The sequence below is a fragment of the Ovis aries genome, chromosome 1, assembly GCF_016772045.2.
Source record: "Ovis aries strain OAR_USU_Benz2616 breed Rambouillet chromosome 1, ARS-UI_Ramb_v3.0, whole genome shotgun sequence".
Taxonomy (NCBI): Eukaryota; Metazoa; Chordata; class Mammalia; order Artiodactyla; family Bovidae; genus Ovis; species Ovis aries.
In genome coordinates, this window is record NC_056054.1 from 251,697,307 (window position 1) to 251,721,901 (window position 24,595).

Sequence of the window (24,595 nt, forward strand, 5' to 3'; positions counted from 1 at the left end):
GATGGTTTTCTTTACTATGTAGAAACTTTAGTCCTGTTTCTTTATTTTTGTTTTTGTTGCCTGTGCCTTTGGTATCACATCCAAAAAATATCATTGATAAGATCAATGTCTCTCTTTTATTCTAGGAGTTTTAGAGTTGCAGATCTTCCATTTAAGTCTTTAATTCATTTTGAGTTGATTTTTGTGTGTGGTGTAAGGTATTGGTCCAGTTTCATTCTTTTGCATGTCGATATCCATTTTTCCCAATACCATTTACTGAGGAGACTCCTCTCTCTATTTTGTATCCTGGGTGCCATTGTCAAAGATTTGTTGACTGTACATACGTGGGTTTAATTTTGGGTTTCATCTTCTGTTCCATTGGTCTATGTGTCTGTTTTTATTACCACTACCATACTGTTAAATACTATAGCTTTGTAATATAATTTGACATCAGGAAGTGATGCTTCTAGTTTTGTCTTCTTGTTCAAGATTGCTTTGGCTATGTGATTTCATGTGAATTTTAGGACTGAATAGATATGTTAGGATTGTAAGGGTATTTTAACAATATTCTTCCATCCATGAGCATGAAATATCTCCGTTTATTTGTCTTCTAGTTTCATAACTTTGTGGTTGGAAAAGATTAACCTGATACGATTTCAAGTTTAAATTAGCAAAACTTTGTTTTATGATCTATCTTGGGGAATAGCTTTGGGCATTTGAGGAGAATGTGTATTCTGCTACTTGGATAGAATATTCTATTTATGGACTGAACAAGCCTGTTCAGCCCACTTGTTCTATAGTGTTGTTCAAGTCCACTGTTTACTTATTGATTTTGTCTGGATGATATATCCATTGCTGAAAGTGGAGTATTGAAATCCTCTACTGTTACTGTGTTACTGTCTGTGTCTCCCTTCATTTCTGTTAATATTTCCTTTATATGTTTAGATGCTCCTATGTTGTGTAAATACGTAGCCATCCCTCAGTATCCATCCATAGGAGACTGGTTCCAGGAACCTCTATGGATGCCAAAATTCTCAGATACTCAAGTCCCTTATATTTTGCATGTAACTCACAAACATCATTTTAAAATTCTTTACATAATTTATAAATTACTTATAAAACCTAATTACAATGTAAATTTTATGTAACTTATTGTGACTATAACGTAAATGATCTGTACATATTTGTTAGCATGAAGCAAATTCAAGTTTGCTTTTGGAACTTTCTGGAATTTTTTTCCAAATATTTTCAGTCCACAGTTAATTGAGTCCTGGATGTGGAATACATAGATGTGGAATCCATTGATATGGAGGACTGACTGTATATTTATAATTTTATATCCTCCTGATTAACTGACCCCTTTATCATTATATAATGACCTTCTTTGTCTCTTATAACAATTTTTGACTTAAAGTATATTTTGTCTGATATAAATATAGCTACTGTTCTCTTTTGTTTACTATTTGCTGAAATGTCTTCTCTCATCTCTTCAGTTTTAGCCTATATGTGCCCTTAAAGCTAGGTCTTTTGTAGGCAGCATATAGTTGGATCTTGTTTTTAAAATTCATTCAGCCACTTTATATCTTTTGGTTGGAGAATTTAGTCCATTTAAATGCAAAGTAATTACTGATAAAAAAGGATTTGCTGTTGGCCATTTTGTTGTTTTCAGACTGTCCTGCAGTTACTTTGTCCCTTTCTTTCTCTCTTGCTGTCTTTCTTTGTGAGTTGATGATTTTTTTTGTGTGTGTGTGTGTATACTTTGATTCCTTTATCTTTCTCTGTAGTTTATTTGCTACAGTTTTTCTTTTATAATTAGTATTTGTTGTTGTTGTTCAATCACTAAGTCATGTCCAACTCTTTGCGACCCCGTGAACTGCAGCAGGTCAGGTTTCCCTGTCCTTCACTATCTCCCTGAGTTTGCTCAAACTCATGTCCATTGAGTCAGTGATGCCATCCAATCATCTCATCCTCTATAGCCCCCTTCTCCTCTTGTCCTCAGTCTTTCTTGGCATCAGGGTCTTTTTCAATGAGTCAGCTCTTCACATTAGGTGGCCAAAGTATTGGAGCTTCAGCTTCAGCATCAGTCCTTCCAATGAATATTCAGAGTTGATTTCCTTTAGGATTGACTGGTTCGATCTTATTGGTGTCCAAGGGACTCTCAAGAGTCTTCTCCAGTACCAGAGTTTGAAAGCATCAGTTCTTTGGTGCTCAGCCTTCTTTATGGTCCAGCTCTCACATCTATACGTGACTACTGAAAAAAACCGTAGCTTGGACTATATGGACCTTTGTCAGCAAAGTGATGTCTCTGCTTTTTAATACATTGTCTGGGTTTGTCATAGCTATTCTTCCAAGGAGCAAGTGTCTTTTAATTTTGTGGCTACAGTCCATTCACAGTGATTTTGGAGCCCAGTAAAATGAAATCTGTCACTATTTCCACTTTTCCCCATCTATTTGCCATGAAGTGATGGAACCAGATACCATTTTTGAATGTTGAGTTTTAAGCCAGCTTTTTCACTCTTCTCTTTCACCTTCATCAAGAGGCTCTTTAGTTCCTCTTTTGTTTTCTGCCATTAAAGTGGTATCATTTGCATATCTGAAGTTATTGATATTTGTCCCAGCAACCTTGATTCCAGCTTGTGATTCATCCAGCCTGGTATTTCACATGATGTACTCTGCATATAAATTAAATAAGCAGGGTGACAATATACAGTCTTGACATACTCCTTTCCTAGTTTTGAACCAGTCTGTTGTTCCATGTCTGGTTCTAACTGTTGCTTCTTGACCTGCATACAGGTTTCTCAGGAAGCAGGTAAAGTGGTGTTGTATTCCCATCTCATTAAGAATATTCCACAGTTTCTTGTGATCCATACACTCAAAGGCTTTTAACAGTCAATCAAGCAGAAGTAGATTTTTTTTTGGAATTCCCTTGCTTTTTCTATGATCCAGTGTATATTGGCAATTGATATCTGGTTCCTCTGCCTTTTATAAATCCAGCTTATACATCTGGAATTTCTGAGTTTATGTACTGCTGAAGACTAGCTTGAAGGATTTCGAGCATAATCTTGCTGGCATATGAAATGAGTGCAATTGTATGGTAATTTGAACATTCTTTGGCCTTGCCTTTCTTTGGGATTGAAATGAAAACTGACCTTTTCCAGTCATAAAACATTTTATAATTACAGCACTCTATTTTAAGCTGGAAACAACTGAACTTTGATTGCGTACAAATAGTCTACCCTTTTCCTTCTCTTCCTCCACCCCTTCTGGTGTCCACAAGCTAGCCAGTAGGATCTGAAGCTGGCGTTGAGATCTGTGTGCCAGCGCTGAAAACCGGTTCAGCTATGTTGATTCCCTCAGCTCTGGTGGAGTGAGACAAAAGTGGGGCTCCTGGGCAGCATCCTTCAAGCCCTGGGCAGTCGGGTGCTCACTTGCACTCACTTTCCTTGTGGGAGAGATTGTGGGCTGAGGGGTTCTTTCTTAGCACTGAGCTGTGCTATCTTGGGTGAGGGGTAATATGGATAAGGTGAAACTGTTCTTCCCCTCTTCAGTGTATCCACTCTTGGATTTTTTTGCTTCATTGAGGTGCTAGGACCTCTAGCTGGATTCCCGAGCTCTCATAAAGGTATTCTCATCTGTGGGTAGTTTGAGAACTGGAACCTACTAGTCCATCATCTTGCTGACATCTCTTACATTTTTTAAGATGAAATATTTGACCACCTAGAATTTGTTTACATTTAAGATGTGAAATAAGGATACAAGTTCCTATTTTTTTGCAATCCAAGTTCAAGTAGTTAACTACTTGTTTGAACACCATTTGTCAATAATGCATCTTCCCCCCAGAGTAGATTCCATTTCCCCCACCGCAGCCGCCGCCCCTGCCCCGCCTCCCCCGCACCTTTGGGCTTATTATCTTTGGGCTTTCTAGTCTATTCACTGCTCTGTCTGCTGACTCTGTGAGCCAGTACATTTTAATTCTTTTAGCTTTGTACTATATTTTAATAACTAGAGGGGCCCATTTGATAAGCATTTAATCTTTTTCAGAAAACAGAATGGAGGAGGAAAATGAAGGCACTGCAAGAGGAGCACGCAGCTCAGAAGAGAGAGGTAGGTCTCACTGGACTGTCTTGGGGAGCCTAGTTTCCCACGACTTCCTCTCATCCTTCACCTCCCCATCCTTTGCCCCCTGCCTTGAACTGGTTGGCAGATATTTTGTTGCTGATACGGTTCCCCATTGCTGACCCTGTCAATACACAAAGGGCCCAGAGGGCTGCTTCCCTGGCTGGGAGCAGGGGCCTCTTGGCCTTCTCTTCTGAATCCAGCACATCCTTTCTCCATGGATTCCTCTTCAGTGACCCCTTAAGGCTCTCTAAGTAGGGCTGTGCTATAAAACTCAGAGAATTGCCTGGTCATTCAGTGTTTGGGCCTTCCTTTGAAACCTCACCCAGGAGAGATCCAGGTGGTTGTGGACCTCAGCGATAGTTCAGGGGCAGCTCAAATAGAAGGGTTCAGACACTGAGACCAGTGAGGAGAGAGCAGTAGTCCTCAGGACAGAGAAACCAGCTTCTATAAAAATGTCCCTGAGGAGAAGGCAAGTGGAGGATGAAGCCAGTTAAGAAGAGCCCTAGGTTCTGCTTCAGAAAGCTTAGAAGGTAAAGGTGCTTAGATCTGAGTCTGGTGTATGATGGATGGCCCCCCATTCAAGTGGTTCCCCTCTGACAAGTTTATCTTTTTAAAAAAATCTTTATGTATTTATTTTTCGGTTGTTCCATGCAGCTTGTGGGATTTTAGTTCCCTGACCAGGGATCAAACGCTTGGCCCCTGCATTGGGATTAGAGTGTCTCAACCATTGGACCACTGAGGAAGTCCCCGATAGGTTTATCTTATTTGAAAAATTCAAAAATGGGAAATGCACTCAAGTTTATTCCAAAGAGCAGAAGAACTATATTAAGGTTCATGGAGTAAAGTCTCACTTCTGCTCCATTTCCATCTACCTGTCCCCGACACCCACCCTGCCGGTGACCACTTTTATTGTTTTCTTGTATTCTTCTAGAGGTTCTTTATGCAGAAATAAGTGGTGTCATTTTCTCTCTGCTCTTACATCAGAGGTAGCTTGTAACCACATTTCCTTCATCTTTTGTCTTCACCTAAAAGCACCCATTTGATGATTTTTGAATGACCTCAACTTAACCTGACTGTCCTCCTGTGGGTTACACACCTGACAGAGGGCCTTTGCCCTAAGCCGAGGGGCCTGCACTCAATTCTCCTCAAGTACCACTTAACACGTCCTCAAACAGGAAGGCAGTCAGTCTTGTTAGAAAGCTGCTCGCCCAGGTCTGGAAACCCTCCACCTATTTCAGGTGAAGCTCGGGCCAGCGTTTGCCTGCTGGTACAGGTCCTGCAGGCACTGAGCTCTCAGAGGTCCCTGCAGACATGTGACTGACCAGTCACCCTGTGCCACCAGCTGCGGGAGCAGAACGAGAGGCTCCAGGCTACCCTGTCTCAGGATCAGAGGAAAGCAGCCGCCCAGACCCAGCGCCAGATCCATGCCCTCCGCGCCCAGCTCCAGGAACAAGCCAGGCTCATTGCCTCCCAGGAGGAGATGGTAGGCATGTCCCTCCTCCCAGTCAAGACCTGGAGCCATAGACTCCTTCCCTGTGAGGGTCTCCTTAGAGTCTCTTGGACTTGTTGGCTCCAGTCTCATTAGTTAGGAGAGGGAAGAGTCTTCAGACTTGAGGGGCAGAAAGCGATGAGGGTGTGGAGGACGTGACTGCTGTCCTTAGGGGCTGTGTTGGTGGGTTCACAGTACCAGCAGAGACCATGTGAATGCCAGCGCCTGGTTGATACTTTGCTTATTCCTCCATGTAAAGCTCACTGCTGCCTTTCAAGGTGGACATTGCCTTCTCCCCAGCTTCCTTTGACAGAGGATGAGACAGGCTGGAGAACTTAAGCACCTCACTTGAGTCTACACAGTGCGTGTTATAAATGGCAGGGGTGAGAGTCAACCCTAGCCAGGTAGGTGGCATGCGAAGCCTGTGCTCCTTTCACTGTGTTCTCAGACACCATTTCTTAACTAATTCCTTTTTCATAAGTTAACAGCCTCTGAGGAGGTTGTTAGATAAGCTAGTATGACGAGAAGGCATCACTTACTAAGCACCCTTCTGCTAAAACTCGCCCCTCTGACTCTTCATCTAATAGTGGATCATTCTCTGCCCAGCCCAGGTGCAGCTCCCCTTTCTGAGCCCCAGGTCGGTGGAGATGTGTATCTGTCCCCAGCTGGGCCCTGCTGTGGCCTCAGGTCCTTGCTGTGAACCACCCTCCCCATAGCTTTCCTGGGCGGAGCACCACTGTCACTGTCTAATCCACTGTTCCTATACCTCTTGCTATTTGTGCCCTTCTGCTCTTCTAGCCGTCAACATATCTAACCCACCTCCTTGCTGCTTTTCTTTACTACTTCCCCTAACACATTTAGCTCTTCAAAGCTGTAGTTGCCCGGAGGTTTCCTTCTTTGGTTACCAGAATTCTTATTTATAGTCGTTTCAGTTAGGAACCCACTGGCTAAAAATAACAGAATAGGTTAACTGGTGTTTATTTTTATTGTAACACCAAAAGAGGTCACACTTGATTTAGCAGCAACATTATGCCATTGGTATTCTAGACTATTGTTATTATTTTTTTAATTGCCATCTTCAGCATATTCCCTGATGGCTCAGATGGTAAAGAATCTGCCTGCTATGCGAGACACCTCAGTTTGATCTGTGGGTCAGGAAGATTCCCCTGGAGAAGAGAATGGCAACCCACTCCAGTATTCTTGCCTGGAGAATCCCACGGACAGAGGAGCCTCATGGGCTATAGTCCATGGGGTTACAAAGTGTCAGTGACTGAGCGACTAACACTTTCATTTTCACTTTAGCATACTGACTTATGCTTGACTCGGATGATTGCAAGGTGGCTGCCATAGCCCCAACCATCACAACCATATTCAATGGAAAAAGTTGATGAAAGGCTCTTCTCAAGGCTTCTACTTATATTTTACTAGCCAAAACTGTGGACCCTATAGTTGTGAGGGAGGTTAGAAAAGAAATAATTAGCTTTATACTTTCTAGGATAGAGATAAGCAAAGGAGGAATAGAAATGGACATTGGATGAATCATTCATCAGTAAGGAGTGAAAAACAACTCACGCCTAAGCAGAAAAGGAGATTTGTCATAAGGTTTGACAAAGTGTCTCAGAAAGCTCAAGGCAGCACAACAGCTAGTCTAGGAATGAACTGAATCCAAAGACGTGAAATGTCGTCAAGTCATTGCTCTGTGATATGTCTCTGTTCCTTTTTCTGTAACTGTTTTGATTTTCCCTTTGAAGGCCAGCTTCTACTCCATGTCTGCCCCATGTGGAAAAGAAACAAACAAAAACTCAAACCAGTTAGCTGCCCAGAGCTCTTGAGTTGACATGTTACCAATCCAGAATTCTCTGCCCAAACCTGGACAGTCAGCTATGGCTGTGGTGTCGGGGTCACATAGTCACAAGGGGCTGTCCTGGCTGTGACTATGTAAACCGAGGAAGCAGAGGCACTTCCTGGAAAAGAGGGGCTGAGCAGAGAGTCAGTGGCTGTTCACATCATGCCCCCTTCCCCCCAGGGAGCACTCAGCTCAGAGGCCCACATCTCAGGAGGGCGCCTCCTTTGTCCTGGCTGAGGTTACTTGTGTGCTTATGTCCCTCTGCTTGCATGGGGGGTTCCTTGCATAGAGGGGCCTTCTTGCCTCCCCACCATGGGCAAATGGAGCTTGGTGCCAACCTGATTGCCACTGTTCAATCTTGGCGCCATGCCCTCACATCTGCACAGCAGGAGGTGTCTTGCGGGGCCGGGGCAGAGTATTCTGAGCTCCATCTCCCAGGGGATGGTGTGGAAACACTGGCCGTCCCTTCTTCACAGAGCTGGGCAGCCTGACTGCTCACAGCAGAGCCCCCTGCTGCCTGTAACCTGCTTTGTTCCATGTCTTTGCAGATGCAGGCCATGTCTCTCCAGAAGGTGGAGGGTAAGTCTGTTGTCTCCTGTCTCTCCTGCCTCTGGTCCCCTCTCCTGTCTCTGTCATGCTATACCAGTCAATGTATAGGATGAGGATGGTGGCAGCTGCTTGGGGACCTGTGGCGTCAGGCTCTCTGGCTGGACAGGGAGGGTGAGAAGATGCTTGTTTCCGGGACAGACAGGGCTCCAGCCTGGGTTCTTGCTGAAGGCATTCTGTGCAGGAAGCAGGGTTTCTTGCCTGGCCTGCTCTTCTCTGTAGGACAGGGTCTCATGAGGTCGGGCGGGGGGTGAGAATCCTGGGCGGGAGATGATGGATGGAGTGGCAGGGCTCATTAAAAGGCTCTTTCTAATTCACAAGTGTGGTTCAGGTCCATCCAACTTTACCTGGTTTCCATCTTGCAGCAAGTGGACCCCAAATCTCTGAATATGCCTGTTTAGACAGTCTGCCCGCCTCGTCTTGCGTGCGTGCTTCTTCGTGTGCGTGTCTGACAGATGCAGGTGCTGATGTCTAGAGGGCGACAGTAACCTATGGGGGACCAGCCTGCTTGGAGGACCTGGCTAGCCCCTTGTGAGCCCTTCCGACTCCACCCCACCTCTGCTGCCCTATGCCTGTAGCTTCCCTTCTGCCTTTTCTGGCAAACCCACACCTCTTCCCCAGCCTCTGCCTTGAGGTTAGATGTTTCTTTTGCAGTCTTGCAACCAGTTCAGAGAGGCACCGTTCTATGACTGTGATCTGAGGGCTGGGGCTGGGGCGTGGGCGTGTACTCAGTTGCGCAGTCACGTCCGACTCTGTGATCCCACCAGGCTCCTCTGTTCATGGAATTCTTCAGGCAAGAATACTGGAGTGGGTAGGCCATTTCCTACTCTAGGAGACCTTCCCAACCCAGGGATCGAACACGCATCTCTTGCGTCTCCTGTATTGGCAAGCCAACTTTTTTTTTTTTTTTAATACCACTGAGCCACCTGGGAAGCCCAGGGCTGGGGTGGGCCATTAATGAGAGCTGTGTGTCATAGACTTCAGATCCATTGTCTCAGCACTTTGTCCCCACACTTTAGTGTGGGGCAGGTATGACTGTCCTCACTTTCTAGAAGAGGCGCGTGAGGCTTAGTGAAGTTCAAGGACTTCTGTCATGGGCAGCTCGTGAGGGGCAGAGCTGGAATGTGGACTCTGATCTTTCCGCCTCCCAGGTCATGGTTGTGCCCACTGCTTCATCCTGCCTCTGTCTGCTAGAGGACCGACTCAGGTCCTTGCTGTTTCTGGCCTGCACTCACATGCTGTCCTAGCTCTTCTCTGAGGTGGGGATGGGGCCCAAGGCCCTGGAGACACTAATTACTGCTGCTCTCCTCAGGGATCTGTGAAGGCCCGAAGGCTGTGGACACAGATGAGGACTCTTCCGAGGAAGGTGAGGCTCCGATTTCTCCCCTGGGGGCTGCCCTCTTCGTTGTTGAGTTTGTCTCTACTTAACTGGATCTGACTGCCTGAATCTGGTTGCAGGAAACTAGGGATATGCAGTAAATATTTCTTAAGCACCCTGTGCTTGTCAGGCATGTGACACGAAGGCACACATGTGCAACTTCCTGGTTCTCCCTTGCTCGGAGAGGATCAGTGGCTTGCCCAGAGCCACAGAGCAGCAGGTGGTGGAGTCAGGATTTGGCGTGACGGCGCCTGCGGTGTAGCCCGTCCCTGGTGCCTGCCCCACCGTCTCTTGCCTGGTATGAGCCAGAGCAGTGGATGCGGCCTCACTGTGTGGGCTTAGGTGACCTTTGCAGTTTTCTTCTGCGTGGCAAGCATGCAGCAGGCAGATCACACTGGCCAACCTGATGTGCAGGAATCCTCCTTGGTCCCCTCTGCGGAGCCCTGGGAGCCTGCCACTTTTATTCACTCTGTTCAGTGACTGACTCCGATTTGCAGAGCTCTCAACCGAGTGTTTCCAGGGGATGCAAAGGAGAAGTGAAAAAAATAGACTCTCCTGGGTGAGTCAGGGAGAAGGAACTCCCAGAAAAGATCAGAGAGAGCTCACAGCCGACCTGCTGACCAGGCCTGCACGCCCAGCCCGGCTGTGATGTGACCGTTCCAGAGTGACCCAACAGGTGCACTGAGGAAAGGATTTTATTTGTGTCACCAGAGAGTTCATCATGGGGTATTTGTTGTTTTTTAATGTAATGTTTTTCTTTACTTTTGAGGCAGTCTTCTATGCTTTTGGCAGAAAAAGCAGAAGCGTGCACAGTAGGTCTCCCTCCTGCCAGGCCATCCAGTCTCCGCCCGGAGATTCCATTGTTAATGGTTTGTCACGTTTCTTTCCAGAGACACGTGGTGCAAACACAAGCATGTGCATGTATGCATTCTTTTCCTTTTTCCAAACGGGAGCACAGTATACATATTCTTCTATGATTGTTTCTTAACTGTATTGGGGGTCATTTCTTATCCCTTTGTATAGAGCTGCTTCATTATTTTTTCAGGACTTCAAAGTACTCCATTGGATAGATGAACCAAAATTTAATCAGTCCTCTGCTACCATCCCACCCCAGTGCACTTAACCTTGGAATATAGTAGTAAAAATAAGTTACAGATAACCCTGAGTAACACAAGGTCCACAGTGAGGATGAGGCAAATCCTCCAGCGGGGGCACAGAGTTCTAGGAGGCGGTCACTGAGTGAAGGAGACCCCTCCCCACCTCCTCCACACCCCATCCCGTTGCAGGGAGGACCCAGACCTTGATCAGACTCTGCTGTTCCTCTTCACCTGCTTTTCTACTTCTTCCCGTGTCAGACTAGCAGAAGCAGCATCCCCTGGCACTTGGCTAGAAATGCAGATTTTCAGATTCTCAGTCCCAGGCCGCACAGACTGAATCAGAGCTTCTGGGGCAGGGCCTAGCCATTTCTGTCTGCACCTGCCCTCCCGGGCACTCTGGTGCTTGCTCAAGTTTGAGGACCTCTGTGGGTCCCACAGCTCTCTGCACTGGTCGCACACTAAGAATCTCCTGGGCAGCTTGCAACTCTCTGGAGGAGCGACCAGCCGCTTGCTGCCTAGATCACCACACGTGGGGCAGGGCTTCGGGCAGCAGTAGTACCCAGAGCTCCAACAGTGATTTCAGTATACAGCCCCGCTGGGGCTCATGCCCGGTGCAGACTTAGCAGAGAATCGACCCTGGGGGCGAGGGAGGACTTAAAGCACAGATTGCTGGGCTCCACCTCCTGAAGTTTCGATTCAGTCAGGTTGAAGTAGGAAATGGCAACTTCCTTGGAGAATTCCATGGACAGAAGAGCCTGGTGGGCTATAGTCCATGGGTCGCAAAGAGTCAGACATGACTGAGCGACTAACACACACACAGGTTGGAGTGGGGATCTGAGAATCTGGGTTTTTAATAAGTGACAGGTGGCTCCCATGCCATGGTTCACACTTTGAGAAGCGCTGCTCTAGACCAGTTGGTCTTCAGGCGTGGCTGCTGTTAGAAGATCTGGGAAGTTTCACAATTAGATCTTAAGGCCTGGGGCTGACCCTCCAAGATTCTGACGTACTTATCTTGGGATGGAGTCCAGGTGTTTCAAATAAGCAACCAAGGGATAAGATTACTACTTGACTTTGAGCTCCTTGAGGGTTTTCTTCTGTGTCCCCAGTGCTGGCCTGTGCATACTCATATTACTTGTCAGTAGGCTGGTCCATCTCTAACCACAATGGTCCCTGGCATGAGACCTGAAGAGCACTTCTGGGAGGTCTTCCCTGACTCACCCTGGACGGCCCCTTTATAGCAGTCAGTTCAGTTCAGTAATCACATTTTATTTTAATTGCCTGTTTCATTACCCTCTGCGTCAGCAGGTCTTCCCTGGTGGCTAAGTGGTAAAGAATCAGCCTGCAATGCAGGGAGTTGCAGGAGATGCAGGTTCGATCCCTGGGTTGGGAAGATCCCTTGGAGGAGGGCATGGCAACCCACTCCAGTATTCTTGTCTGGAGAATCCCATGGACAGAGGAGCCTGGTGGACTACAGTCCATGGGGTCGCAAAGAGTTGGTCATGCCTAAAGTGAATCTGAGTGAACTCTGGGAGTTGGTGATGGACAGGGAGGCCTGGCGTGCTGCGATTCATGGGGTTGCAAAGAGTCGGACATGACTGAGGGACTGAACTGAACTGAACTGGAAGCGACTTAGCACTCATGCACACTGGGTCGGTATTTCTTAAGGAGTGGTCTGTGGCTCACCTCCATCAGAATCATCTGAGCAAGTTAAAATGCAGATTCCAGGGCCCTTCTCCAGATCCGTGGAATCAGACTCTGGAAGGTGGGGCCAGAGAATCTGTACTTTAAACCCAAGCAATTCTATTGTGTATAGTTAGAGGGAGAACACCTAATTTAGACAGTAGACTTGAGGGGAGCAGGCAGCTGTCTGTCCACGATATATATGTGTATACATATATCATGAATGTGAATCAAATCATTATGCTGTGCATCTTAAATGTATACAGTGCTGTATGTAAATTATACTCAATAAATTTGGGTGGGGAGAGAGGGGAGGAAGAATGGAGCCTGGGGAACAAGCTGCTGTCTGGAGTCAGAACCCCGAAAGCTGGGACAGGACTGAGCCAGATCTTGAAGGTCCAGGGGATGAGGATCCCAAAGGTGGGTGGAGGGTCTGCTGCCGTGATTCCCAGAGGAACAACCTGGGGATGGACACTCAGGTGGGGTCGGTGGCCCTGGGTCATGGGCTGGAGACCATGATTCCTAGCTGGGTGCACTGGGGCTTTGGGAGCGGAGGTGCTGGGCACCCCGGCTGACCTTGGTGGTTGTCTTATGCTGCAGAGCTGGAGGACTCCCACAGTGGACAGCAGAAGGTGCTGGAAGCCCTGAGGCGAAACCCCACCTTGCTGAAGCAGTTCAGGCCAGTCCTGGAGGACACCCTGGAGGAAAAGCTGGAAAGCATGGGGATAAAGAGAGTGAGTTCCGGTACCACCATGGCAGGGCCGCACCTACCATTTGGACGCAGAGCATTCTTAAACCAACAAAGGGTCAATTGTTCTTTATAGTGTAGGCTTATTCATCTCATTCGTTCCAGTGGGGCACCCTTGGTGTCCGGGAATGTAAACCCACACAGCTGGCACTGTGATCTCTTCTGTTTCCTCCAGTGGCTTCCTGAGATGTCACCCCGTGTCCTGACCTCTCCGTGCTCTCCACTTACTGGCTGCTTTCTCTGTGTCTCCATCTCTTTTTCTTTGTTGTCGTTCACATATTCAACAAATATTTATTGAGCACCTTTATGCTAACTGTTGTACTAGGTTCTGAGAAAACTGGAGAAGGAAATGGCAACCCACTCCCATATTCTTGCCTGGAGAATTGCGTGGACAGAGGAGCCTGACGGGCTACAGTTTATGGGGTCACAAAGGGACATAGCTGGTGTGACTTAGCACACACGTGTGCTGAGAATACAGTGATGAATTAGAACTGAAAATTTTTTTCATGGAGTTTGTAGATGGTAGGAAACTCAGATACTAAACAATGGTTGTCCAGAAATGTAATGATTTAGCATTGTGAAATGCTCTGCAAGTGAAGTATTGGATACTATAAGAATGAATAATAAGGGGATGTGCCTTAGTTTGAAGGTCCAGGTCTGATGATGGACATTAAGTGGACAAGGGATTCCCTGGTGGCTCAGATGGTAAAGAATCCACCTGCAATGCAGGAGACCTGGGTTTGATCAGTGGGCTGGGAAGATTCCCCTGAAGAAGGGAATGGCAACCCACTCCAGCATTCTTGCCTGGAGAATTCCATGGACAGAGGAGCCGCCTGGTGGGCTACAGTCCATGGGGTTGCCAAAAAACTCAACTGAGTGACTAATACTTTCACTTTTCATATTGATATGATTTTGACAAATTACAATTAGATAGTCTTGGTGGAACTATTAAACAAGATGTCCCATCTTCTACTGGATGAAGGGACCATATGTGCTCCAAAGTACTATGTCTCTATTTTCTGACAAGGGGACTTTAATTGGCTCAATCTGGCCTTTGGAGGGGTGAACTGTCTATCATCAGTAGCACCCTTGGCCATGCCCACTCAGCAGGTGGCTGTGGGTGGAGCAGGCTCTGAAGCCCTATCTGGTACAAATTAATATTTGAACACCATTGTTTTCTCATGCTCCTGTTCAACCAGAGAATGCATATTATCATTAAAGGCATCAACGAAATCCATTATTAAAAACACCCACCTTATTACTAAGGCAGCTGGAATATCACATCATTGAGGATACTGTGTGTATAGAGTAAAATAAGAAAAAACCCCAAACACCTAGGCTTAATTTAGCAAAGATGCTCTCTAATCATTGACTTTTTTCAACTACTGCACAATCTAACTTTGGCCTATGTTCAGACTTGATTAAAACATTTCTTCTAATCTTAAATTATTCCTCAAGGGTGGATGTCAGAAGCCCCAAGAAACTTCCATTAAGTGTTGGAAGGGTGCCTGGCTTCGATTTTTTGCAGTTGATGTTTTCAGCCATTGTCAGCCACGGAGGACAATGTTTCAGGCCAAATGATGATGCAAGTACAGAAAGGAGCAAGCCCCGGTCTCCCACAAGGATAGTGGAGAGGCGTGTCCCATCTCAGCCTGTATGCTTGATGTTGATAGCACGTGCGTAGCCCCTCTGCATCATCCTACTTGTGCTTTGCTGGGGCTCCCAAGCCCTAGCCCACCTCGCTTTCAGCAGCCTGCTCGCCCTGCCCTGATGCTCAGCTCATCCTCTCCCAGAGCCACCAGCCCGGATCCCAGCGACTCGCAGGCCAGCAGCAGGTGTGAGAGGCCAAGGGAAGGAGGAGGGGAGCCCATCTTTGAAGGGGACCTTTGTGTCTTCCAGGATGCCAAGGGAATTCCCGCTCAGACCCTCAGACACCTGGAATCCATCCTGCGAGCCCAGCGGGAGCAGAAGGCCAGGAGGTTTTCTGAGTTCCTGAGCCTGAGAGAGAAGCTCATTAAGGAAGCCACCAGCAGAGTGAAGGACAGACAGAAGGACAGGGCCCCGATGTCCCAGCCAGAGGGCGAGGTGCCAGGTGAGCTGGCAAGAGGGCCTGCTTGGGACTGGGAGCTGGTAGGGTCCAGGCTTGTTTGCATTTGCAGAGGAGGGATATAATCTCTGTCCTCATCGAGGTGTTGCTCGTTGCTCAGAAGGGCCAGACAATAGGGCTCTTGCAGATGGCTGAGTCCAAAAGACCTCTGTTGGAAAAACAGGGTCTAGGGGTGGGGTGGTCACCTGGGTCCCTCAGGGAAGCAGAGGAGAACCAGGGCCATTGTCCCTGCTCAGACATAAGGCCTCCTCAGCAGCTCAGTTCTGCACTGTTTTGCTTGTTTGGACCACAGGCTGAACTTGGCTCCAACTGAGTGTTGCCAGCACTGGGGCTGCATATGGAAGCAAGGATCAAACAAATGGAATATTCTGCCCTAGAGCAGTGGGAGGGCGTGGGAGGCTGGGCCAGTTCAGTAGGTGGACACATCCTCAGAGCTCAGACTCCTTCCCTGGGCGAGCCAGCTGCTTTGTCCCTGGGGGCTGTGACAAGGAAAGGCCCTGTTGTTCCTGTGGAAGACTGAAGTATGTGGGCGAGGACCCTCTGGTCTCTGTCCTCAAGGAACTTAGGGAGCAAGGGAATTGTCTTTGCACCAGGAGCCCCCATCTCTATAGGGGTCCCAGATCCTCATGCAGGGCGATGCCCTAGCTCCTTGCAGTCATGGGTGTATGTGGTCAGAGGAGGGTCACTTTTATTATCTCCTCATGTCCAGGCAGACCCAACCTGAGCTCTTTGTGCAAAGGAAGTTTCCAAAGTGTGGTCCACATATCTCTGGGAGGTATGCAAGATGATTTTAGTTATCTATATTTTAGTTATTTGGTACATGAATCAATAATTTTAAGATTTAATCTTTATTTTTCTTCATGTACATTGGAAAAATATTACTAACATAGCAACCCTGAAAGCTCATGGAAATGACTACTTAGGTAAGTATAAAGTGGGAATTTTATGTTTAAAAGTGGTATCATTTTCTATAAAAAGGTTACATAGGAGACAGGACAGTTGGTATGAGAATATGGTAAAAATTGTGTCAATGGTCCGGGTAACTGTTCTATTTGGTTTAAACACCTGACCTTAAAATCTCTAAGGAAAGGATAGTTTTCAGTCTCACAGAAAGAAATCTCAGACCGAAGGAAATTTGTCACAAAGCCCTCTGCCCTTCATTCCTAATTTGTTTAATTTCGGGCAGTATTTACTGAGGTGCAGTATTTACCCCGGTTTGATTCCTGAGTCAGGAAGGTCCCCTGGAGAAAGGTTAGGCTACCCACTCCAGGATTCTTGCCTGGAGAATTCCATGGACAGAGGAGCCTGGTGGGCTACAGTCCAAGGGGCCACAAAGAGTCAGACAGGACTGAGAGACTTTCACTTTTCCCTTTACTGAAGTTGATCTGGGCCAGGGCCTGACCCTCAGCTGGAAACCAGCCAGAACTAGGTGATGTGATGGGGCCAACACAGGCCGGGGCAGCTCAGAGGAGAGGGGACAGGCTCTGGGGCTGGGGGCTGGCGGGGTGGATGGAAGCCCCTCTGAGTCCTGGTTTCAAAGAGAAGAGAAAGGCTTCTTGCTCTTGTGGTGCCACCCCCTGTCCCGGCGCTTGTGCCTGTGGTCCCGGAACCTGGGGTGGGAACATCCCTGCCCCCCGCTGTCTCTCTCCCCTTCCCTGGGGGCCCGTCCCTTCTCAGAGCCCGTTACTGACCTATGGGATGAGCTCTGTTCTCTCGACATTTCTTAGGCTCTGCACCCCCACGTGCTCTCTTTGTAGTCCCCAGGAGTGTTGTACAAATGTGCACCTCCCATCTCTGCTCAGACCGTGCTGCTTTTGTCTGGGGGCAAAGCTGGGGGATGTAGTCCAGGCAGTGGCAAAGGCCCGAGATTTGGGGTGACTGACCACCTGGCTTTGCATCTGCCACGGACTCCCATGGAATCCTGGGTCTTGAGCAAGTTCCTGAAGCTCTGGAAGCCTGTCTGGGGCTAAATGGATGTTGGACGTAAAGTGCTTAGCTTGCTCTGTGCACTGTAACTGTAGCTATTATTATTTTCCCTCAGCAAGTTTACTTTAGCAAGTTACCTTTAGTTTACTCTTTCCTAGAAGGCCCACTTCTGTGTAAATGCATCCTCCGAGAGTAGTGCATTTCAAACACCTTTAACTTTGAACTACAGTAAGAAATGCATTTTATGCTGTGGGTCAGTCCATGCTTTCGAGTTTCATGAAACAGTACTTACTTTGCCTCCCTAAAAATCGTGGGTCCTGCCGCACAGCCCCGCCCCCCGCCCTCACCACAGCCCGGCCCAACGCTTGGCCCTCCTGGTAATTGGGAAGAGGGAGGGGCTGTGTCTGATTTTCTGCCTTAAACACTCCAGCAACAGGCCCCTTTCTGGGAGGAGGTGTGTGGATCTTGACGGCCCAGGTGGTCCTACAGTGCCCCCTGGTGGCTTCAGGGCCTTCCTGCAAGGCTGCCTGAACTCCAGCAGCAGCTGCTGGAGTTGGGTAGACAGGGTAGGTGGCCTTGGCAGGGCCAGTTTCCAGGATTGTGTCCGGGGTGAGCTGCAGACATGCTGGCCCTCCTTAGGCTTGCTGCCTCCCCTAGTTCTCCTGGAATGATGACATGACCCCGGAATACCAGCCGCTCTCCTGGTCTTTGATGAAACCGTGGGTCCCAGCTCCAGGCTTGGCTGGCTGTGGGATACTTGGGGTGGGGGAAATAATTAAATCTGCTGTGGTTATAGCAGTACACTGCACAGAGTGACTTGTTCTTTTCCAGTGTGTTGGAGCCTCTTTCTGCCTCCTCTCGGGCTTGAGGGTCCAGATGGATATGCCCTGAAACACATTCTTATTTGTGTTTCCAGTCAAAAGCCAGCAGAGCCCACTGGTCACCAAAGAGGTCCAGCCAAAGGCCAGGACCCTGCATGTGGCACAGCCATCCAAGCCTGCAGAGCCCGCTGTGACAAGTTTCCAGAGCCGCAGCAGCCATAGCCTGGGCCTGGCCCCGGGGCCCACCCCTACTCCTCGCTCCAGAGCACCTGGGCCCTCTGGCACCCCTTCTTCCCCAGGGCCTGGGCTGAGGTGAGCTGGGCTCTGCATTCTCGCAGGGCCCGTGGTGTGGCTCCCACCCTGTCCTGGGCCTCCCACCAGCTTTCGCAGACAGGTGAGGGGCAGAGAAAGAAGTGAACAGGAGGGGCCTCAGGTGGGGTTCAACCCATGAAGAGACTGGAGTCCCTTGCTCCTGGCCAGGGCAAACCTCCCCTCCTCTTACTGACTCATCCCCAAGTCCCAGTTGCCACCCTGGAGGGGCTGGGTCTTCATCTTCTAACAGAGGGTGGCTGCCCCTCTCCAGATGACTCCTGGCTGGTGTCTGGGCCCAGGGGTGTCAGGGGCAGGACTGGCTCTGGGCCAACCAGCTAGCTTGCAAGTGGTGAAGTGTGGCTTTGACCATCTTCCTTCCAGCTCATGCACTCCTCATTTCCTCTCCTTCTTGACAGTACGCCCCCGTTCAGTTCTGAAGAGGACTCAGAGAGAGATGCTGGGCCGCGTGCTTCCCTGCAGCCCCTGAGAGCTCTTTCAAGGGTGGGACCCCGGCCGCAGGATGACTCAGACTGGTCTGACACCGAGACCTCGGAGGGGAGTGCCCAGGCCCCTGGCAAGGGCTCGGGCGGGCTGGCCTCCTCAGGTGAGGAAGGTTTTCTGGTAAGACTATTAATGAGGCTTCTAGCTTCTGGCTTCAGTTGCATTTTCTAGCCAAAGTTTAAAGACTATAGAGCTTAGGTTTTGTCTTACCAAAGGCAGTAAGTGGACAAGCTGCGGGGTAAGCTCAGTTCTGTGCCATCTGTCAAGCTTACAGTGTCATGAATTCTGCGGAACTTCATCTTGTCCGAGGCATGGTCCCAGCCTGCCAGCCCATCGAACCCACCAGAACCAGATCTCTGGAGAAGAACTGACGACCTGCCAGGTGGATGATAGGGTGTAGACACCTAGGAACTGGGAGTGTGGAGTCCTTGACCACGCTCTGGGCTGTCACTTGCTCCCTGTGTGCTGGCGTGGAGAGCTTTGGTTCCTTTGTTGTAAAGGGAGGTATCTGGATAAGATGAGTGGTGAGGGGCAAGGAGTATAGTATGAACATAGTAGACCCTTAACTAACTGGCTTTTAATCAATCAGTGAGCCAAGGGTCATCATCGCTCGACCTCTGCTCAGGCCCCCAGACACTTGTGTCCTGGAAGGCCATGGCTGGCTCCCTGCTTCCTGGCCAGTCCTGAGGTCTGAACATCCACCTTGCTTTCTCACACTGATAATGTAGTCACTGCTTAGCCGCCTTCCTGCTAGGAGTTCACAGAAAGTGGGTCTGCCCTGTGCAAATTTATATCGATGATATTTCTTCATTTCTCTGTGAAGATGTTGGAGGAAAACCTACACATTGATCTTGCTGTTCATGTACCGACCGAGCAGCAGTTTCGCCTGCTGAGAGGAAAGGGCAGCTTGCTCAGCTTCTGTGCCCAGCCGTGCCCTGCAGGACATAGCACATTTCTGGATGTTCCAAGCCTCTTTTCCCCACCCATGCTGGCCTGAGCCTCTCTCTCCTTGCCTTTCTTCTACTGCTTTTGTCTTTCTTTTTTCCCTTCGGACTCTTCTCCATGCTCCCTTTATCCACACTGGAGCTGGGACTTGACCCATGGGGATGATGCATTCATACGCTGGTCTTCTCCCCTGGTTGCCTTCCAGGAACGCTGGTGCAATCGATGGTCAGAAACCTCGAGAAGCAGTTGGAGGCTCCAGCCAAGAAGCCTGCTGGAGGGGTCAGTCTGTTCTCAGTGCCCAGTGCCGGGCCACAGAGAGCTGCTGTGCCAGGAGGAAAGCCCCAGGTAGGCTGTAGGACCTAAGAGGCGCCCCTGCAGTCTCTTACAGAGCTGGCTCGAGTTTGGGGCCCTGGGCGGGGCCTGAGGGAGGGCCCGTGTGCGACACTACAGTTGACCTCACGCCCCTCGTCTCCTCTGCCCCTGCAGGAGTGGTGGGATGCCCACTCTCCAGTGCTTGTTGTTTGTGTCCCTTGTTAACATCGAAAAGCCTTGTGGTTCCTGGTGGCTCAGAGGTGAAAGCGTCTGCCTCCAATGCAGGAGACCCGGGTTCGATCCCTGGGTCGGGAAGATCCCCTGGAGAAGGAAATGACAATCCACTCCAGTATTCTTGCCTGGAGAATCCCATGGACGGAGAAGCCTAGTAGGTTACAGTCCACAGGGTCGCAAAGAGTCGGACATGACTGAGCGACTTCACCTTCACCTTCATTACATGAACAACCACTCGGTGGGTTGTTTCTCCCAGCCACGCATGCCCCCACTTCTGGCTCTGATGGGGCCTGGACCTGGCTCTGTGCCTGGCTTCCAGCAGTAGCTGCTCTATTCGGGCTCCATCCAGCTCATCCCACAGCCAAGCTCTCCCCTTTCTTCACTCCCCGAGAACCCCAGTGCAGGACTGTGTGCAGAGCAGACTGCTCCACAATACACAGTGGGGATATTAGGCACCTTTGTTCCAAATATCCAAGGCCATTCCTCATCACTAAGAATGTCTTAATGGCCTTGCCTCTCTCCAGCTCCAGCTGCCATCAGATTTATCGCTCAGATGCTCAGCCTCCCGGACAATTCCTGCTAGGATGTCCTTGCCACCTCCCCTCTCCCTGTAAGGGAACCACTTCTGTATTCCTGTTGTGTTTTCTTAGGCAGAAACATTTCAAGCTCTTGTAACTTTACCCTCCTTTTTCAATCAGAAAGATGCATCCTAGGATGACCTATGTTATTGCTCTAAAATTCAGAAATAATGGGCAATCATTTTTCGGTTTTTCCTAGCATACACCTCCCCTGGCAACCCCGACACCCACCCTGTGCTATGTAATATGTTCGGTTTATTATGTAGCTCATGTGTGTTTATGAGTAATGAGTCTAAATGATTCAAAATGTATTCAAAAAGAATTCATCCTCAGTTGTGAGAGAGCACCGACCGCGCTATGCAGGTTGAGGCACTGTCCAGAGCCTGCTTGCCACCTGGGGCCCTGGAAATTTCTGATTGGTTCCTTACGTTCCATGGCAAATGCTCTGGGCACTGAGAGCTCTGGTGGGGGTGGGGTGACCATGATTCTGGTTCGGGGACAGCCTGGGAGTTTGGCCCACGCTGGGCTCCCCTGTTGGCCCAGCTCAGACCTTTTCCAGGCTGAAGGATTCCTGCACTTGGAGTTCCCCTCATGCACCTTTGGTCAGAGTGTCTCCCAGCCCTGGACCAGCGGTCTGTGGCAGGTGCGGTGGATGCATTAGGCTCTGGTGAGTCAGCTCAGGAGTTTGGAGAAGTTAAGTCCCTGGACTTCGTCACTGTGGGCAGTTCAAAAATCTGGACAAAGTTTAAATTTCGACAAGCGCAACCTGATCTTCTACAGGCCTTGGGGCTGGCCTCAGTATGGCCGGTGGAATTTCAGGGGTGTTTTGCAATGGCTGTGACCCCAGGTCTCTGAAGCAGGTTCTCAAAGACGTGGACACCAGAAGATGAGAGGAGTGGCCCCTCCTGCTTCCTTCCAGATCTGCATTTTCTCCGCATATCCGTCCTCCCTGGTCAGATGCATTTTCTTCTCCCCTGTTCTCCCTGCAGCTTTCTGAGGATGAGAGTGACTTGGAGATCTCTTCCTTGGAAGATCTCCCACAGGACCTAAACCAGAGAGAGAAACCAAAGCCCTTGTCTCGCTCAAAGCTCCCGGAGAAGTTTGGTGCCAGCTCTTGGAGCCCCAGTCAACCCAGGGTCCCTGGCTGGTGAGCCTGCTTCTGATTCTGGGAGCCAAAGGACCAGCCTTGTTGCCCAGCTGTGTGGGGCTGGCCCAGAACCCCCCAACGATGGGGCCGCTGGGCCTCTTGTCTTCCTCAGGAGCCAAGAGGTCTTCTCCTTGGACAGAAGCAGAGTAGAAGACAGATATGATTTCTCCCATTCCCCCATGAGAGCCCTGGCAGTGTCCCATGGGTCCCAGGGCTGAGAAAGTGTTGTAACAGGACCTTGAAAGAGCATCCTTCATCTACCTCCATGCTCGCTCCAGACTGAAAGGAGACACTTGGTCTCTACTCTGCAGCGTTTTGTAAACCTTGTAGAGCTGGGTCTTTTATGGGGTCCTTTGGGGGATGTACGCCTGAGTCAGCCATTCAATAATTGACCCAAAGTCACTTACTGAGGTCGTCTGGCCTCTTACTGCTGAGCCGGGGTGTAGGCAGAGATGGGGAGGAGATGAAAAGTACGGGGTCGTAATAGAGATTGGGACGTTCTGGGAGTACAGACAGAGCCTCTCAGTGCAGCTGGGTGTGAATCGGGAGTGCTGCCCAGAGCTGATGTCCTCAGGACCTGCTCACGGGTGAGAGGGAAGGCGGGCCACCTGGCTGGGGCCTCATATCCCCAAGGGACCACAAATTAAGTTTTGATAATATTTCTAAAATTAGGTTATATACATATCTATAGTATTTTTTTTTAATATGAAGAGCATTAATTTATTATATGTAAACCCTTAAATACAGCATGTTTATCACTCTCTGGTATTTCTTCTTTGTTTTTGGAGCATCAGCAGAGACTGGGTGGGGGCCAGAGCCATCTGTACCCCAGCTGTCAGTTTAGGACTTTGGGGTGAAGTTGCCAAGATGGTGGTGGTGGTGCAGTGGGTTTGGTGGGGAGTCACTTCTGTGAAAGGTGAAGGCAGAAGAAGCTGGATCCGGGCAAGTGCTCAAGTGCAGTGTGGGTCTGACCTCCATGAGAGGAGAAGAGCAGGAGTGGGCAAGGGGAGGCCAGACCACCGTGCAGCTGACAGCCCCACCCAGGCGGTGGGGTCCAGAGCAGGCCCAGCCCACCAGGGAGTCCCACTGGGCAGGATGGCCAGAGCCAGGCGCCCCAGCCTGCTTGGCCATGGGCTGCGGTGCCCAGGAGAGTGAGAACTGGTAGACCAGCCATAGTTTTCCCTAAAGGGAAGCCCCGCTGTTCACTCCAGGCCTCATGAGTAGAGGGAGCAGAGTGATGAGCCCATGTCCCTGACGCCCAGCTTCAATTCTTATCAGCTCAGCTCATGGTCAATCTGGCTTCATCTGTCTTTCCCCACTACCTCGGGTCTCTCCGTAGCTCTTCGTCCGGGCTTCTTTGGACCTTTGGGTGGTAAGGCCTGAGGTTCTAGCGGGAAGAACTAGGGGAAGTGAGGAGGAAAGGCATTGCCGAGGATAAAGGGATCTGGTGGTGGGGAGGCTTGGGGGTATCACGGTACCAAGCTGTTCAGTGAGGCCAGGGCACAGTTTATGAAGGGCCTTATATGGGACCTGGGGTCAGCCCACCTTAGCTGCTGGGGAGTAAATTCACTGTGTGGATCTTATACCTTTGACCAACTGAGAATATGTATGGATTATCCCAGTGACTCGGTGAGGAGGGGAAGGGGCAGTGAGTTGGGAGTGGTAATGAGGTTCATCCCTCTCTCAGGATTCTGCCAACAAAGTCATGCTTTTCTATTCACAGGTTTTGGGCGAGGGAGGATAAAAAAAAAAAAAGATGCTTGTGGGGTCCCTTGCCACCTCCTGGTTTCCTGTAGCTCTGAGTGCACTATGGATGCCAGCTCCCCACATCACAGTGCATGCTGGGGTCTCTCCTGCTTGTCCCCAGGGTTGTTTCTGATGTGGGAGGCTGCATGGGCTACGTGCATGTGTAGCCTGGAAGTGGCAGAGAGCTGACTCTACCAGGGCAGCCTGCACTCGAGATGGAGTGGGAGTTGGTGAATAATTGCTCCGGCTTCCTGCGCTTTGGTTTGACAATTCAGAGGTTTATTCTACAGATTTTCAAAGTCCCCAGGATAGGTGAATCCCAGTTGCCTTGAACATTACAACTTGTTAATGCATCCTTTATTGGCCTTTCTCCTTCTGGTTTCCCTTTTCTCACTCACATTTGCTTCTTGGGAGTACCTCTGAAATAAATTCACTTGTACCCAAATCTTTGCCTCAGACTCTGCTTTCAGGATGACCCAAGTGAAATAGACATGAAAGCCCATGTGTTTTCACACACACTGGTGATAATCATCCGTGAAGAATTACTCTAGTCCTGAATGTTCATCATTAAATTCCATGTTTCTGAATCTGTTTTTCTACTTTGGAAACTAATGTATTAGTTTTTCATTTGCCAAGCTCCGAAGAATTGATGCTTTTGAACCGTGGTGCTAGAGAAGACTCCTGAGAGTCTCTTGGACTGCAAGGAGATCAAACCAGCCAATCCTAAAGGAAATCAACCCTGAATATTCATTGGAAGGACTGATGTTGAAACCGAAGCTCTAATACTTTGGTCACCTGATGCAAAGAGCCAACTCATCGGAAAAGACCCTGATGCTGGGAAAATTGAGGGTAGGAGGAGAAGGGGGCTATAGAGGATGAGATGGTTGGATGGCATTACCCATTCAATGGATATGAATTTGAGTAACCTCAGGGAGATAGTGAAGGATAGGGAAGCCTGGTGTACTTCTGTCCATAGGGTCACAGAGTTGGACATGACTTAGCAACTGAGCAAATGGTGTTTACC

The 24,595-nt window shown here is 49.1% G+C and overlaps 1 protein-coding gene and 1 non-coding gene across 7 annotated transcripts in view; both read left to right on the forward strand.

Annotated features, from left to right (window-relative positions):
- DZIP1L (DAZ interacting zinc finger protein 1 like) overlaps positions 1–24,016 on the forward strand; it is a 60,760-nt gene extending 36,744 nt beyond the window's left edge. For 3 of the 6 annotated variants that reach the window (XM_060395433.1, XM_042236662.2, XM_042236657.2), the window contains 13 exons: positions 4,021–4,083; positions 5,441–5,581; positions 7,982–8,012; positions 9,352–9,405; positions 10,191–10,286; positions 12,795–12,928; positions 14,842–15,034; positions 15,759–15,824; positions 15,940–15,972; positions 17,892–18,108; positions 18,525–18,712; positions 19,760–19,899; positions 21,668–24,016. In XM_060395433.1, coding sequence (XP_060251416.1) covers positions 4,021–4,083; positions 5,441–5,581; positions 7,982–8,012; positions 9,352–9,405; positions 10,191–10,286; positions 12,795–12,928; positions 14,842–15,034; positions 15,759–15,824; positions 15,940–15,972; positions 17,892–18,108; positions 18,525–18,712; positions 19,760–19,899; positions 21,668–21,829 — 1,518 coding nt within the window. In that variant the 3' untranslated portion in view covers positions 21,830–24,016. The remainder of the gene's footprint in view (positions 1–4,020; positions 4,084–5,440; positions 5,582–7,981; positions 8,013–9,351; positions 9,406–10,190; positions 10,287–12,794; positions 12,929–14,841; positions 15,035–15,758; positions 15,825–15,939; positions 15,973–17,891; positions 18,109–18,524; positions 18,713–19,759; positions 19,900–21,667) is intronic. The other 3 variants (XM_027960100.3, XM_027960125.3, XM_027960122.3) reach the window with 3 other exon arrangements.
- Positions 20,110–20,182, forward strand: TRNAW-CCA (transfer RNA tryptophan (anticodon CCA)). Its single transcript has one exon. It is a non-coding gene; the product is annotated as a tRNA-Trp (tRNA).
- Positions 24,017–24,595: the final 579 nt, after the last annotated feature.